The following is a 12,946-nucleotide window of genomic DNA, read 5'->3' as shown; positions in this document are numbered from 1 at the left end:
ATCCTTGAAGATTTCATTTGATATTGAGGGAATACCCTGTCGAACAAATTTTCTTAGTAATTCTAAAATTATAATTAAATTTCTCTTCGATCTTATTTTAATGGAAAATTACTTTGAAAATATAAATTTAGAATTAGTGATTTAACAAAATTATATAATGGAAAATAAATTTCAAAACTTTTTTAAAATTAATAGATTAGAATATTGAAAATAAAATTATAAAAATATTTAAATTTTATCCAATTTACTTAATTAAGTGGGGATAGAACAAAGGAAAAGAGAGAGATCCTTAGCAAGTGATTACTTGTAATCTCACATTTATTAAATATCGTGGATGGTCACATGCTATTGAAACAATGATGTAATATTTTCCTTAAAATAATTTAATTTGTCAAAAATCATATAATTCCTTAATTGCTTGGGTAGCAGAATTTTCTTTTAAAAATAAAGCCTTAATAAGTTAATGACAAACTAAATTAATTCCCGGACATTGTTTTAATGTATTTGGATCTTTCTAAGTTTCATTTAAACATAGACTTTAATCACCATATTTTTTCTAGCATAAACTATAGTCGTATGAAATTATGAGTAGTTAATCAATAAATACCAAAACAATCTATTAAAATATCTTCTTTATTTCCGCCTCTAATTAGAAATTTTGTGCTCACAAAATTCACAAAATATTAAAACATCTTCTTTAATTTATGATTATAGTCCATTTGGAATCATTTTGCATACTTTAAATTATGTTACTGAATATATCAAGTTACCTTTGTCCCTTTGATATCTGCTTAATCCTTAGCACACTTGCTTCACTATAAATATTTTTTTTAATAAATTATCTAATGCTTCCCTATGATTACGAAGTGACGATCTTAAAAAATTTATGCCTAAAAATATAATACAAATTATTATTATTATTATTAAGAAAACCATTATGATAGACTTTATTGCCTTGTTCTTGAACCCGGGCTCAGCACGGGTTTTGTAGCACTAGTATATATAGATGTGCTCCATCCCCACAAAAAACTAGTCAAAGCAATCTATTATACGTTACTTAGAAGCACAAGTAACTTGAGTCGAAAATAATAAAGTTTTATACATGGAGGAACAAAAAGGATGACTAACCTGCAATTTGAGATTTGAACGTGCTGCTACGAAGGAGAATAGAGTTCTTTTTGTATTTGTTAAAAAAGTTTGAATATTCGTTGCTTTTGGGAGATATTAGCAGACTAGCGAACAAGATAAAGAATTGGGAAAGAACGTGAATTAGGGCTTCAATCAATAAAAAATGTCTTTACTTTTAAATTTAATACATTTCAGTTCCTTTTTAAAACTTTTGAGTAATTACCAAGCTCAATTTTGAGAATTTGGGTATTATATGAATGACTTATTCAACAAAATTTATTTTAATTTGAAAAAGTCTCTGGGCCATACGCCTCACTAAAAAAACGCACCTCAAACGCCCGGACGCACCGAATTGCTGGGCGTACGCATCTTGAGACGTCCGCTCCACACATAGCCTCAAGACGTTTTTGGTGTGCCTCGCCTTAGGGCTCGATCAGGGACTCGCCCTGAAAACGCCTTTTAAAACACTTATTTTTCCTTCTTAAAAAGTAGTCAAACACCTTAATTTTGGGAAAAACATTTTTAATCAAATAAAAGTATTTTGGCCAAAAAGAAAATTAGGCTAACAAGCTGTAAGTTCTAGTAATGGTTTTTGTCATTTAAGGATAGCAATTCCAAAATCCAAACCCTTCCCCTTAATTATCCACCCCTTGGCCCCTCCTTTTCTTCTCCTCAGTCTAAGGGTTTGCATCAGTAACGAGGGTTTTGAGGAAAGATGAAACTAATACTACGAGGGTCATGAGGGGCAAAATATTTTCTTTTTCTTCATCAGAATCGAGGGATTTATGGGGCAAAAAATTTGATTTATAAATATGCTCTCTGAAATGAAGAATGAAACATCCTATCTGATTATGATCTCTCTCCAGTATCTACCTCCCCTATTAATTATTTTGCAGCAACTTCAATGCTCTCTCTCTCTCTCAACCCTATCTCACCGTCTTAAATAGTGCCCAACTGCTCCTCCATTGAATACTCTCATATATAGCTAGCCTACTTTCTATATGTTTATTACAGATAGAGGGAAAAACTAAAGATGATGCAGAGACTATGATGATATTATTCAGTTTCATGGAAGATTGGCAAAGGGTTTCTTACAGAGTTCATTGGCATTCTGTCCACCTCCATCTTCAATTCTCACTTTCCTTTAGAAATGAAGATGAACAAGAAAAAGAAAAAGGACAAAAAAAAAAAAGAAGGTTTAATTAACGTGGAGGTGGGCATACTGCCAACAGAGCTGTGTTGGTTTCTCTTTGTAAAACTCTCGTGATTCATCAAACAAGAGAGATCCTTTCTTCTTACACACGTTCTTCATGTTTTTCTTCTCCCCAGGTTTTTGTTCACTTAATTATTCTTTCTTTCAGTTATTTTCTCTTCATCACAGAGGCGGCTCAATCATAAAGCCACTAAAGCAATGGCTTTAGGCCCCCAAAAATTAAGGCCCCAAATTAATCATATATATAATATAAATAATTGTATATTTATTTGCAGTAAAAAATAATATTTTGCATTCATATGTTGTCAATTTTTATCAACCACTACGTCCATATTTTCAAAGTTTATGTTATGTACTCTTTTAAAATATGTAATGTAATTACGGTTGAAAATATATTTGTAGCTACTTCCTATCTTAGTTTTGTCTAATGCATTTGAACTTGAATCATTCTTGTTTATAACTTCGGTGCTGTAAGATTTTTTTTAATGCTTTGAATGTCTTTTTAAATATTTTTTAAGTAGATTATTAAACGATTAGATTAAAAAATATATTGCCTTATAGCATGTTTCTCCCAAAAGCTTGGCCAGACAGCTCAATTTTTTAAAAATATACTTTTGGGGTTGGGGGACATTTTTTGCCCTTGGAGAAGCTTGGCCAAAACAAGCTATTACCCTTGAATATCTTTTAAAGCATAATGAAATATAAAATTGATGGTTTTACCAATATTTTGAATTAAAAGTGAGATGAAAATTATACAAGTAAAAGGCGATACTCTAATTTTTTAAATGTTTTTATTGCTTATAGAATAATTTTAATATTTTCTCTAACAGTTCCTTTAGTTGAAAAAAGTTTGTAAACTAAAATTAATAAGATATAACTTAAGATTAACAATGTCTCATGAGAATTACACGTACCACCATATTGTTAAGTGAAAAAAATAATTATCCAAATAAAATTAACTTTCTTGCAATTTAGGAAGCTGTAAGAATAAACATCAAATAAACTATATAAAATTTTACTAAAAAAAATTAGGGCCTCTTTTAACTTTTAGCTTTAGGCCACATATTAGATTGAGCCGCCACTGCTTCATCATCATTCATCTAATCCATATTTATTTTTCTTGTTTAAACCTTAGATTTAAAAATAAAAATTCTAATGCTTCAAGGCTAGGCTCGAGTTTCTTCTAGGAATAATGGAACAACTATCCTCGACTTGACAATGTTACATGGAGCTAAGAACCCTAATTTTCAGAATTTGTTCATGTATTTCATGTTTTAACTTTATGTAGTCCTTTCTCCCATTACCTCCTTTGCTACTTAGCCCCATATGTATATATATGACACTTTTTGATGTTCTTAATGCAACTCTATGGTTAAAGAGATACAGAAAGATGCAGCTGATCTTTCCCATGTGGTAAGAAAAAATGGGCAGGGATGTGTTTTTGTTTGTTACTCCTTCCATTTTAAAAAGATTGTCCTAGTTTAATTTGGTACAAACTTTAATAAAGAATAAAGACTTTTATTATTCATAAAATTTGTGTGGTTGAAATTTTTTTGAAATTTTATATGGTCTTAAAACTTGCAATAGTATTTGTGTAGATGTCACTCTTTTTTAAATGGATTAATAAAAAAAATAGTGACGATCTTTTTGAAACGGAGAAAGTATTATTCATCGTAAAGCATTTCTTTGTTTCATCACTATTTTAACCAAACTAAGAAAGTGTTGGGTTTGAATGGATTCGAATTTCCTGGTGTCAGAAGGATGAGGCTGTTTTACGCTAACCAATATATTATAACATGTTCTAATAGGTAACTTACTTTATTATTGAGATTATTAATTCACTTGTTATCAACATTAATTTGTAGAGTGTGCCTCACACAAATAAAAATGACATTTATTGTGTGAGACCTCTTTTTATATCACACGTTTAGGTTCACGAAATTCTGGAACTACAAAGTTGACAGACAAAAAGAAACCTCACACAACTAGCTTTAGTCGTGTGTGGCACAAAATAAAAGTTTTCGTCCAATATTAACTCGAGTCAAATTAGACATCATATGACCTGCTCCTCGTTAATGTTTTTCATGTGTACGCTCTGTAATCTTTGTGAGCTAGTGTTCGCTGAATTAGTGCAAATATCACGACAGATGCTGATGGGACTCAACAGATGATGAGCTGCTGGGTACAGGTAAATGTAGGTATAATATGATACTATGGATAGACCCTAGTTCTTGGGAGTGGGAGAAAAGACTTTACATTTTCACACTTAATTGCTGCAGATGGGTGATTTCACATTACAGTAGAAGAAGATTGTAGAGAGAGGTCAGGAAAGTTGGCTCATGATTAATGTCTGACATTTCCATTAAAGTATAAGGGCTAGCTATGTTCTTGGTCTACCATCTCGTTAAAGCAGACCAATTAAATGCATTAGTAGTAGTCATGCTATGTGATGAGTATATATGGGAGGAGTTATAAGTGCCTATTAACCAAATAGTACGTACCAAACATTCTAATGCATAATATGAGAAAAGGTTGAAAAATTGATCAGTAGTTGAAGACTGGTTGGTATCTCCATATCTTATTGATTTTTAGCTAGTTATAGTCCTTAATTCTTTCTAGCATTTGTTGTTAGAGTACTGCTGCATGTCTTTCCATCTTCTGAAATGCATTACAGTCGATCATTTATTTGAAGTACGTATTTTTCACAATGTGGCTATAAGAATAGTGCCGAATAAGATGTATTAGAAATGCAGGAATTAGTAATGCAAGCATTAGTTATGCAGAGATTATTTCTTAATTCATTGTTTGGTGTGGTGGATTAACAATTAAAATGCATTGCATAATTGTTAAAAAAATTAGTTGTTTACAAAAATGCCCTCCATATTCTTTAGCTTTAAAGGACTTTAAGGATAATTTTGTCTTTAACCATACCAATGCATGCATTAATACCCTTGGTATTGTTAATACCATAGTTTGCTATGCATTGATTATACATAGGATAATACCAAATAGGGTGTGTAACTAATGCTTGTATTAGTTAAACATAGGTTGAAAAAGTGTACCAAACTAGGTATTGCTAATACACAAAGCTAACGCATGCATTATTTTCTCTAATACACTCTGCTAAACGACCTCTGAAAGTACATATGTTCCTTCGGCGGTATATATGTTCCGGCCGTTCTTTTTTACTTGTCATGTTTGCCAAAGCTACTATTGCCTTTGGTATATAATCCCTCCGTTCTGGTTTACATATGTAAAACCTCGGCTAAGATAGAATATAAAGCTTAATGATCAATGCTTCCAGTACCAGAAAGCATGGGTGCAACATCGTCTTATAAAAAAAAATCGTCTATTTGATTTCATGTCAATTGCTTTCTTCTAGATTGGGGAGGAAGCAGGAAATGGAGCACTTGGCATTAGGGGTGTGCATTCGATTTTGACCTTTATCGATAATTACTTATCGATTATCGATTTGTACATATGCTTATCGTTATCGTTTTAATAAGGTTTCGATTTTTTCGATTTCGATTTATCAATTTTGGGGGCTTATCGATTCGGTTATCGATTACACCAATAAGAAAATTTGCGGGATTCCACGGAAAGTATATCGCTATAAACGCGCCTAACTAATATGGACAAAAAGAAGCTAAAATAAGACGAACACCATTTATAATATAAAAATTGTGTCAACAAGCACATGCAACAAAACTAAAGTAAGAGATCAAATGTATGCCACCAACACTCCAACGGTATAAAAAAAACAAAACAAAACAAAACACATCATCACGGCTAATTCTGTTTCTCATTAATTTGAACTTCATTCCCTTGATCTTTAAATATGATCATTCCTTAAATGTGGTAGAGGAAATAATAGGGTAAGGAATTTAGAGTAAAGGAAAGGGTATAGATTAGGAAAAATAATATTGTATAGCCGCTTTCAAAATAGTAGCGGAATATATATACATTCTGTATGTTATATTAATCTACACAAATAGGTAATTACTCATTTAACAAGTGTCTACAGTCTAGGGGTGTGCATTCGATTTATCTATTCAATTTTGACCCTTATCGATAATTACTTATCGATTATCGATTTGTACATATGCTTATCGTTATCGTTTCAATAAGGTTTCGATTTTTTCGATTTCGATTTCGATAACAAATAATCGATTCGATTTATTGATAAACCGATTCGAATGCACACCCCTACTTGGCATGTTTCAGTAGCTAGAATAATTCTGATGCTGCTGAACTTACAGAAAATTTAGTTCTGTAACTTTAAAGTCATTACCGATTTGATTCAAGTTCCCCATGACATGACTACTCACCACCAGGCCAAATGATGTTCATGTTCGAACGTTTTTACTCTTCCCAACAGATGGAAATGACGCTTATCCACAGGGACGTATTTACCATTGAGTTCATAGCTTCTGTTCAAATTTTGTATGTATTTAAGAAATACGTTAACTATGTGTTTTAGAAATCTATAAATTCTGATTCGCCTCTGTAACGCATTGCTTCTCTTATTTTCCCAAGTTGAGGTTCAAAATGAGCAATTCTATCCGTAACAATTGAATTTAGAACATGGCATGCACATGTAACATAACGATGGTTTAACTCCTGAACATCTAATTCATAACTTTCATTATAAAATGAAATAGAAAATATCTTATTACCAAGACAATAACGACGTGAATACTTGGCCACATACGTATATCCTGAATTTCATCAATTAAACCTGTTTGATATGCTAAAATCCTTTTTTGCATAATATAGTTATCATCAATCCAATGAGTAGTTATGCATAAAACAGCTTCTCCTACTGAATCAGTATGAATTATGTCAAAAGCTAAGGCTACTTTACTAGAAAGAGACAAGAAATTTTCACTCGGTATAATTTTCTTTCAAAACTATCACAGTTTTCTTTAGATAAAAATCTCATATGCTTCTGGTGACACATCCTTCATCTCCATCTCTTGTTCTTTGAAGGAAGCTAGGGTTAGGGTTTGTATCATTTTCATGTCAGTTGGATCCCAAGATTGAGAATACAAGTCAAAAAGAGTCACCAAAGAAGGAACCTAGGACTTCTACATCTCAGTTCGCAGTAAAATATGCTAGTAACTAGAATAGGCCAACGTTTACCAACATCACATTTGGCAAATGTTATTTAAGGTCAATAGTAATTTAAACTTTAGCAAAAGAAATGGTAATTTAGATTGTTGCACAGGAAGCCCTCTCCACAGGACTGTACCATGAGAGATATGAACTTAAAATGATTAGATCCAGATTGTGTAATTAGACATAAAATACAAACCAATATTATCATACAAAACACTCTCTCCTCGTGAGTGCACCATGAACACTCACAGTGATGAACTTAAACGATCAAGATCCACAAATCCAGAAAGCACGGCCCTGTTACGTTCCTTAACCTTCACTTGATATATAAGTCTGCACATTCCAACTGTCTTTTAGTATACCAAACACCCAATAAATATATTGAATCCCGTAATAAACGATGTATTAATTTAACATACCTCAACCCTGCCAGCCACATTTCCGTGATTAAAGTCTCTCCTGGATAGACATGTAGTGAAAATCTGCCAGATATGCTCTTGATCATGTTCTGTTCACCTCCGCAAATACATTTAATGATAGCCCTAACTGCATATCCAAGCGTGCACAACCCGTGCAGTATTGGACGAGAAAATCTAGGCAAAGTACATCCCAAGAAATTAGATTGCACTGACATATTGTAAATGCATGAAAACAGATAAAAAAGATTGTAACTTGATATTGTTCAACTAGAACTAGAATTACAGAAGCAAAATCAATCCTTCAACTGATGTCCTGAACAAACGAACTAATTAAGCTTCAAGTAGAACATAAAACTAACAAAAGAAAACGCCTTTTTGGATCAGGGTATGGCCTTAAAGTTATACAAAGTATTCCAGCCAAGCGCATTTGTATAAACTCACTTGTTAAAAGGATGAATATGAGGAGATGGACAGTAGTATGGTTGTTGAAATTACTAAGCCATGTACCATTATGTGTAAGCATCATGTCCAAGTTCAGATTTCAAATTCTTAAAAGTTTCTAGTTTCTGCACTTATTTTCCGACATGCATTTCAGTGGAAGGACTCATCTTTCAGGAGTATGTCCCGAACAGATGGTGAGGAGGAGTCAGGAGTGCCTTTTTTCTACTCTCTACAGTTGTAATAATAAATAGTTATTGGGGGCAGGGGTAGGGGTGGGGGTGGGTGGGTTTTTTTTTTTTGGGGGGGGGGGGGGAGGGAAGGGGGAGGGGGGTTGTTTAGGGCTAAGACATTTTAGAACGACATTATCATGAATTAGTGCAGTTCGAAACTCCTATATCTTTTCCTTTTTTTTTTTGTTCACATAGTCCACAGCTAGGCTTGCCGCATCAGCACTTTAGATGGGCAAGTCGAACTGTAGAAGGGCAAAAAAGCTTACCTCTATTACAATTTACCAACTTAATGAATAATGCCAGTTAAGAAAACTTGTTTAGGTTTGGCAATATTTCTTTCTAAAAGTGCTGCAATATTGAAAAACCCGAAAATTTCCCACATGTTATGCTTCACTCAGGAAGCAATATCGCTAGTTTGTGAGTGCCCTTTCTATTTCGTGCAAAACAATGGGAGGTTCATGTCTAATATCATGCAGCTTTAACAAGTATCACTAACCGGCAAACATTGGCTAAGTAGCTCAAGGATAACAGAATATAAAAGTTATTGGCAAAGAGAAGAACAAGTTACTCATAAGTATAGTACTATCATTATAAAGAGAGAGTTAAATTGCGTTGTTTATGGAAGATTACCCTGCAATTCCTGCAACCATTGGATCTGAATGCAATGGATTGTAATCACCAGATAGCCTATACAGCAAGGCCTGCATCACCGCATTAGGAAAGTTCAAAAATCCAATGAAAACAAGTATGACAAAATCTTCAAGCCCTCAAAAGAGGATGTAAGTATGAGAATTAACATGCCTTTGTGACTTATGGTCCTACACAACTCAAGTAAATACAAGCATAGCGTTCAAGATACAGATATTGATGCTTAAATTTGTGTAGTAACTACATGAAAAACAATATGCAACTCATGTAACCAACCTGTGATGCATGCGTACATTCTTCAAAAACAGCAAAAGGTTGACTTTTGGGAATTTTAGGAAAGGCAGATTGATTACTAGGATTTTTTGAGTAAGAGTAAGGCTGAGATGACTTCGAGAACCCACCAGCACCCCTCAAGTAAATAGCCAACCTGCAATTAATATGTGGTGTTTACTGTTTGCTTTAGCATAAAAGCTCTAGGCATATCAGTTAAACTAAACTTACCGGTTCATGCATAGTGGATCACCAGATTCTTTCTCGTAACTTACAATTTCTATTTCAAGAATGGCTGCTTTACCTGTTAATAGATGATTAAAAGTATTAGAATGTGAGGCAACAATGGGTAAATATATGCATTTTTGGCCGAATATCACACGTACATATCTTCTCTTTTCATTGCTGCATCTCAAGGAATGACATTATCATTTTAATTTCTGTTAACCTATTTCCAAAATGCCTTAGCTAGAAAAAGAGTAAAATTTCAAAATTATATCCACTCAACTCATTCCCACCAATTGCCTAATTGAGAAATGTTTCTGCACAACAGCAGTAGACTTGCTATAAACCATTTGCCCCTTACTCAAATGCCTTCACATTTAACTGTCTATATTTTTATTCTAATTTGATATACGAACTTATCTAGTTCCTGCAGTTATTTCTGTTTGCTATTCATACTCATACCTTTATCATGCAATCCAGCAATACTCGCTTTGTTTAGTATCTGCAACAATAACATCAAGGAAATAACTTATTCTAGATTAAAAACGAAAGGGGAAAAAGGATGATAAATAAAATTAAGATTATTAATAAACAATAAGGTACCATATTCTTCCAACCGAAAACTTTAAAATAATCTAAACTAAGTCATGTTTCAAGTGCTGCCAAGGGAAGGCTCCTCTGCCCTCAACTATGTTTCATCGTGTCAAAGGACTAGGATTTATTGAAATAACTAAAGCCAAACATGTAAAAATTAAAGTGAAACCGTATCAGCTGTGGTGTGCCACTATCCAAAAGTTGGGCAGGAAAGCTGTGAATATAAGATATGTATAAGCACAATAAACGTAAAAGATATGAGACTTGAGGTTTGTAAATAGGATGTTGGTATTATATTGACAGAACATCTATGCAAGTAAAACTGATATGTCCAACTACAGATTACAACTAGTTTCCTGAGGAAAAATTACTTTGAAATTACTTTTGATCTTCATTCATTCTTGAATACCTTCTGCATCCAAATTTAAGAGACAGATTATGTTCTTGCTAGATAAGTTGAGGCATTTAGCCAGACACTTACACAGCCATGGGAAGGGAGCGGCTTATAGATTTCAATGTATTGTTGGCCGTGCAGTAGAAGACGTGGATCATATCTAGCAAAACGAAGCAGAAATGATGCACTTAAGCTAATATCTTGGCAGTGTAGAACAATTGCATATCTACTCTACGGTCATATAAACGAGCAATTTTTCTTTAGCACTTGATCAAATACATGGAGAAACAGAAGCAACAGTATCGTATCTTTAGAGATGATTGGCAACACAGAGAAAAGGAACCGACCCCCCTGCCCCCAACCAAAACTAGAAAAGTATGTGTTCTACTTACTGCAAGCCTGGAATCTGCTCCATTTCTGAAGTAAATCCAAGAGAGAACAAAGCAGCAAAAGTTGGCAAGACCTACAAAGATAAAAGGCCACAGGGGAAGAAAAAGGCAAATCAATTACAGCAACGAATTCCATTGCGTTTATTCAACCTTCGCAGTCCTGGATAGTATTGTTAAGTATTAAACTATTAGGAAAATAAAATGAGTGTAACCCGTTCTTTACAATGCAAGTACTGTCAGGTCGTTAAAGATAAACAATTACTCCGAGTATGACCTTGTGATGTTTACTAATCATAGTATACTGTAAGCAATGGACACATTCCCCCAGTTAAAGGTACCTAAGCCTTTATAGAGATAAAAAGTTTGACTTTACCATCACTCAAATAAAACAGTAGAAAATACAACAGAAGAAGATAATTTAAGCTGCAGATTGGACTATGGCTTGACATAAATCAAGTTCAATTAAACCGAAATTCATCACTTCCTATGAATCAACAATACCTGAATGAATTCTTGACCATCTTGATGATAAACATATTTAAGCTCTTTATCATCAATAGCATCCTTTGCACATGCTCCTATGCCAAGAGCGTAAAGAGCAGCATCCCTATTTCATAATTAACAATTGCAACATGGTAAAAAAAAAAAACCAAAGGTCAAGAACACTAGCAAAATTCAAGCCTAATCATTTGCAAAAATTAATAAAAACATAAATTGAGCAAAATGGATATAAAGGATTCATGTAACTTATCCCAATTAGCCTTTTTTTACAAGTATGTTGCAGTACCTTTCAGTGTAAGTATATAAACTCTGCAAATACCAGTAAACCAAGATTAATGATGGGATTAAGCGATATTGAACAAGTTAATTTGAGAACTAAGAAAGAAAGGAAGAAGGATCATGAACCTCAGGAAATTTGTGGGAAATGACTAGTTCAGGATCGAACTCAGTACTTCCAGAGCCCGCCATTCAATCTTTGAGAAAAAGAGAAGAATCTTCAATTTCCAACAAGACAAATTTCAAGGTACGATTTTGGAAAAGCTGTAATTGCGTTGGGTGGGAACTGAGTTGTTAGAGAAAAGTTGCTTCTTTTAGCAGAGCTAAAGGAAATCGTTTCAGGAAAAAAAAAAAAAATGAAAAATTGGTCGTGGGTTTGGAACGCAGATCGAAGTGGATTGATAATGATTTAAAAGAAAGTTTTATTATACGTATATGTAAAATGGAAAATTTATAAATAAGTGGTTCTCAATATAAAATGTATTGTATCTTTTCTTTGTTGTATAAATTAAAAAAAAAAAAGTGTGTCATATAAATTGGGGAAAAAAAATTAATTTTTAAGACTTAGAGTTTTAATTGAATGAGATTATTAAAATCTTGTTATCAGATTAATGATTATGAAGACTCTTTTCCCACGTAGGAATAAAACGGTACAGTAGAATTTGTTACATGGTTAAGCGAATTGATTTGGTCCAAAAATAGTAAATAAATAGGATTAAAAGTAAGACTTAACGATTAAAATTGAAGAAGATGACAAGCCTGGCTACGAGAACAGCGTCTCCGAGGACAGAAATGAGAATAATATGAAAGAGCAAATAAAGTTATTTAATTGAGAGCGAAAATGGAATACAACATATGTTTTGCTAAGAATTTCGTGTCTTACGATGGTTGTTGAGCCGGCTATATAGCTATACCTAGGGAAACAAGATCCTAGGATCAAGCCCTACTTAAATGATAATAAAGGAGTCATTGATTAATATGTAACGGCATGCCATGAATGCAAATATTCTCTGCAACGGTTGCTCATTTGATATTAAAGAATATTCTTCATTGAATGCTACCCGATGGCAAATATTTGATCTGCTCCCGTTGACCATACT

General features: G+C 33.3%; 1 protein-coding gene across 1 annotated transcript; it reads right to left on the bottom strand.

The window, feature by feature from the left end:
* On the bottom strand, positions 7,479-12,249 carry LOC109229916 (enoyl-CoA hydratase 2, peroxisomal). Its single transcript, XM_019395463.1, has 11 exons — positions 11,976-12,249; positions 11,857-11,879; positions 11,571-11,676; positions 11,073-11,143; positions 10,768-10,840; positions 10,155-10,194; positions 9,699-9,771; positions 9,474-9,624; positions 9,180-9,250; positions 7,879-8,052; positions 7,479-7,792 (listed from the first exon to the last, which is right to left on the bottom strand). The coding sequence occupies exons 1-11, from the start codon at positions 12,036-12,038 to the stop codon at positions 7,705-7,707; spliced, it is 933 nt and encodes a 310-aa protein (XP_019251008.1). The 5' UTR covers positions 12,039-12,249; the 3' UTR covers positions 7,479-7,704.

This window comes from Nicotiana attenuata, chromosome 1 (assembly GCF_001879085.1).
Source record: "Nicotiana attenuata strain UT chromosome 1, NIATTr2, whole genome shotgun sequence".
Taxonomy (NCBI): domain Eukaryota; kingdom Viridiplantae; phylum Streptophyta; class Magnoliopsida; order Solanales; family Solanaceae; genus Nicotiana; species Nicotiana attenuata.
This window is presented reverse-complemented; position numbering and strand designations above follow the sequence as displayed.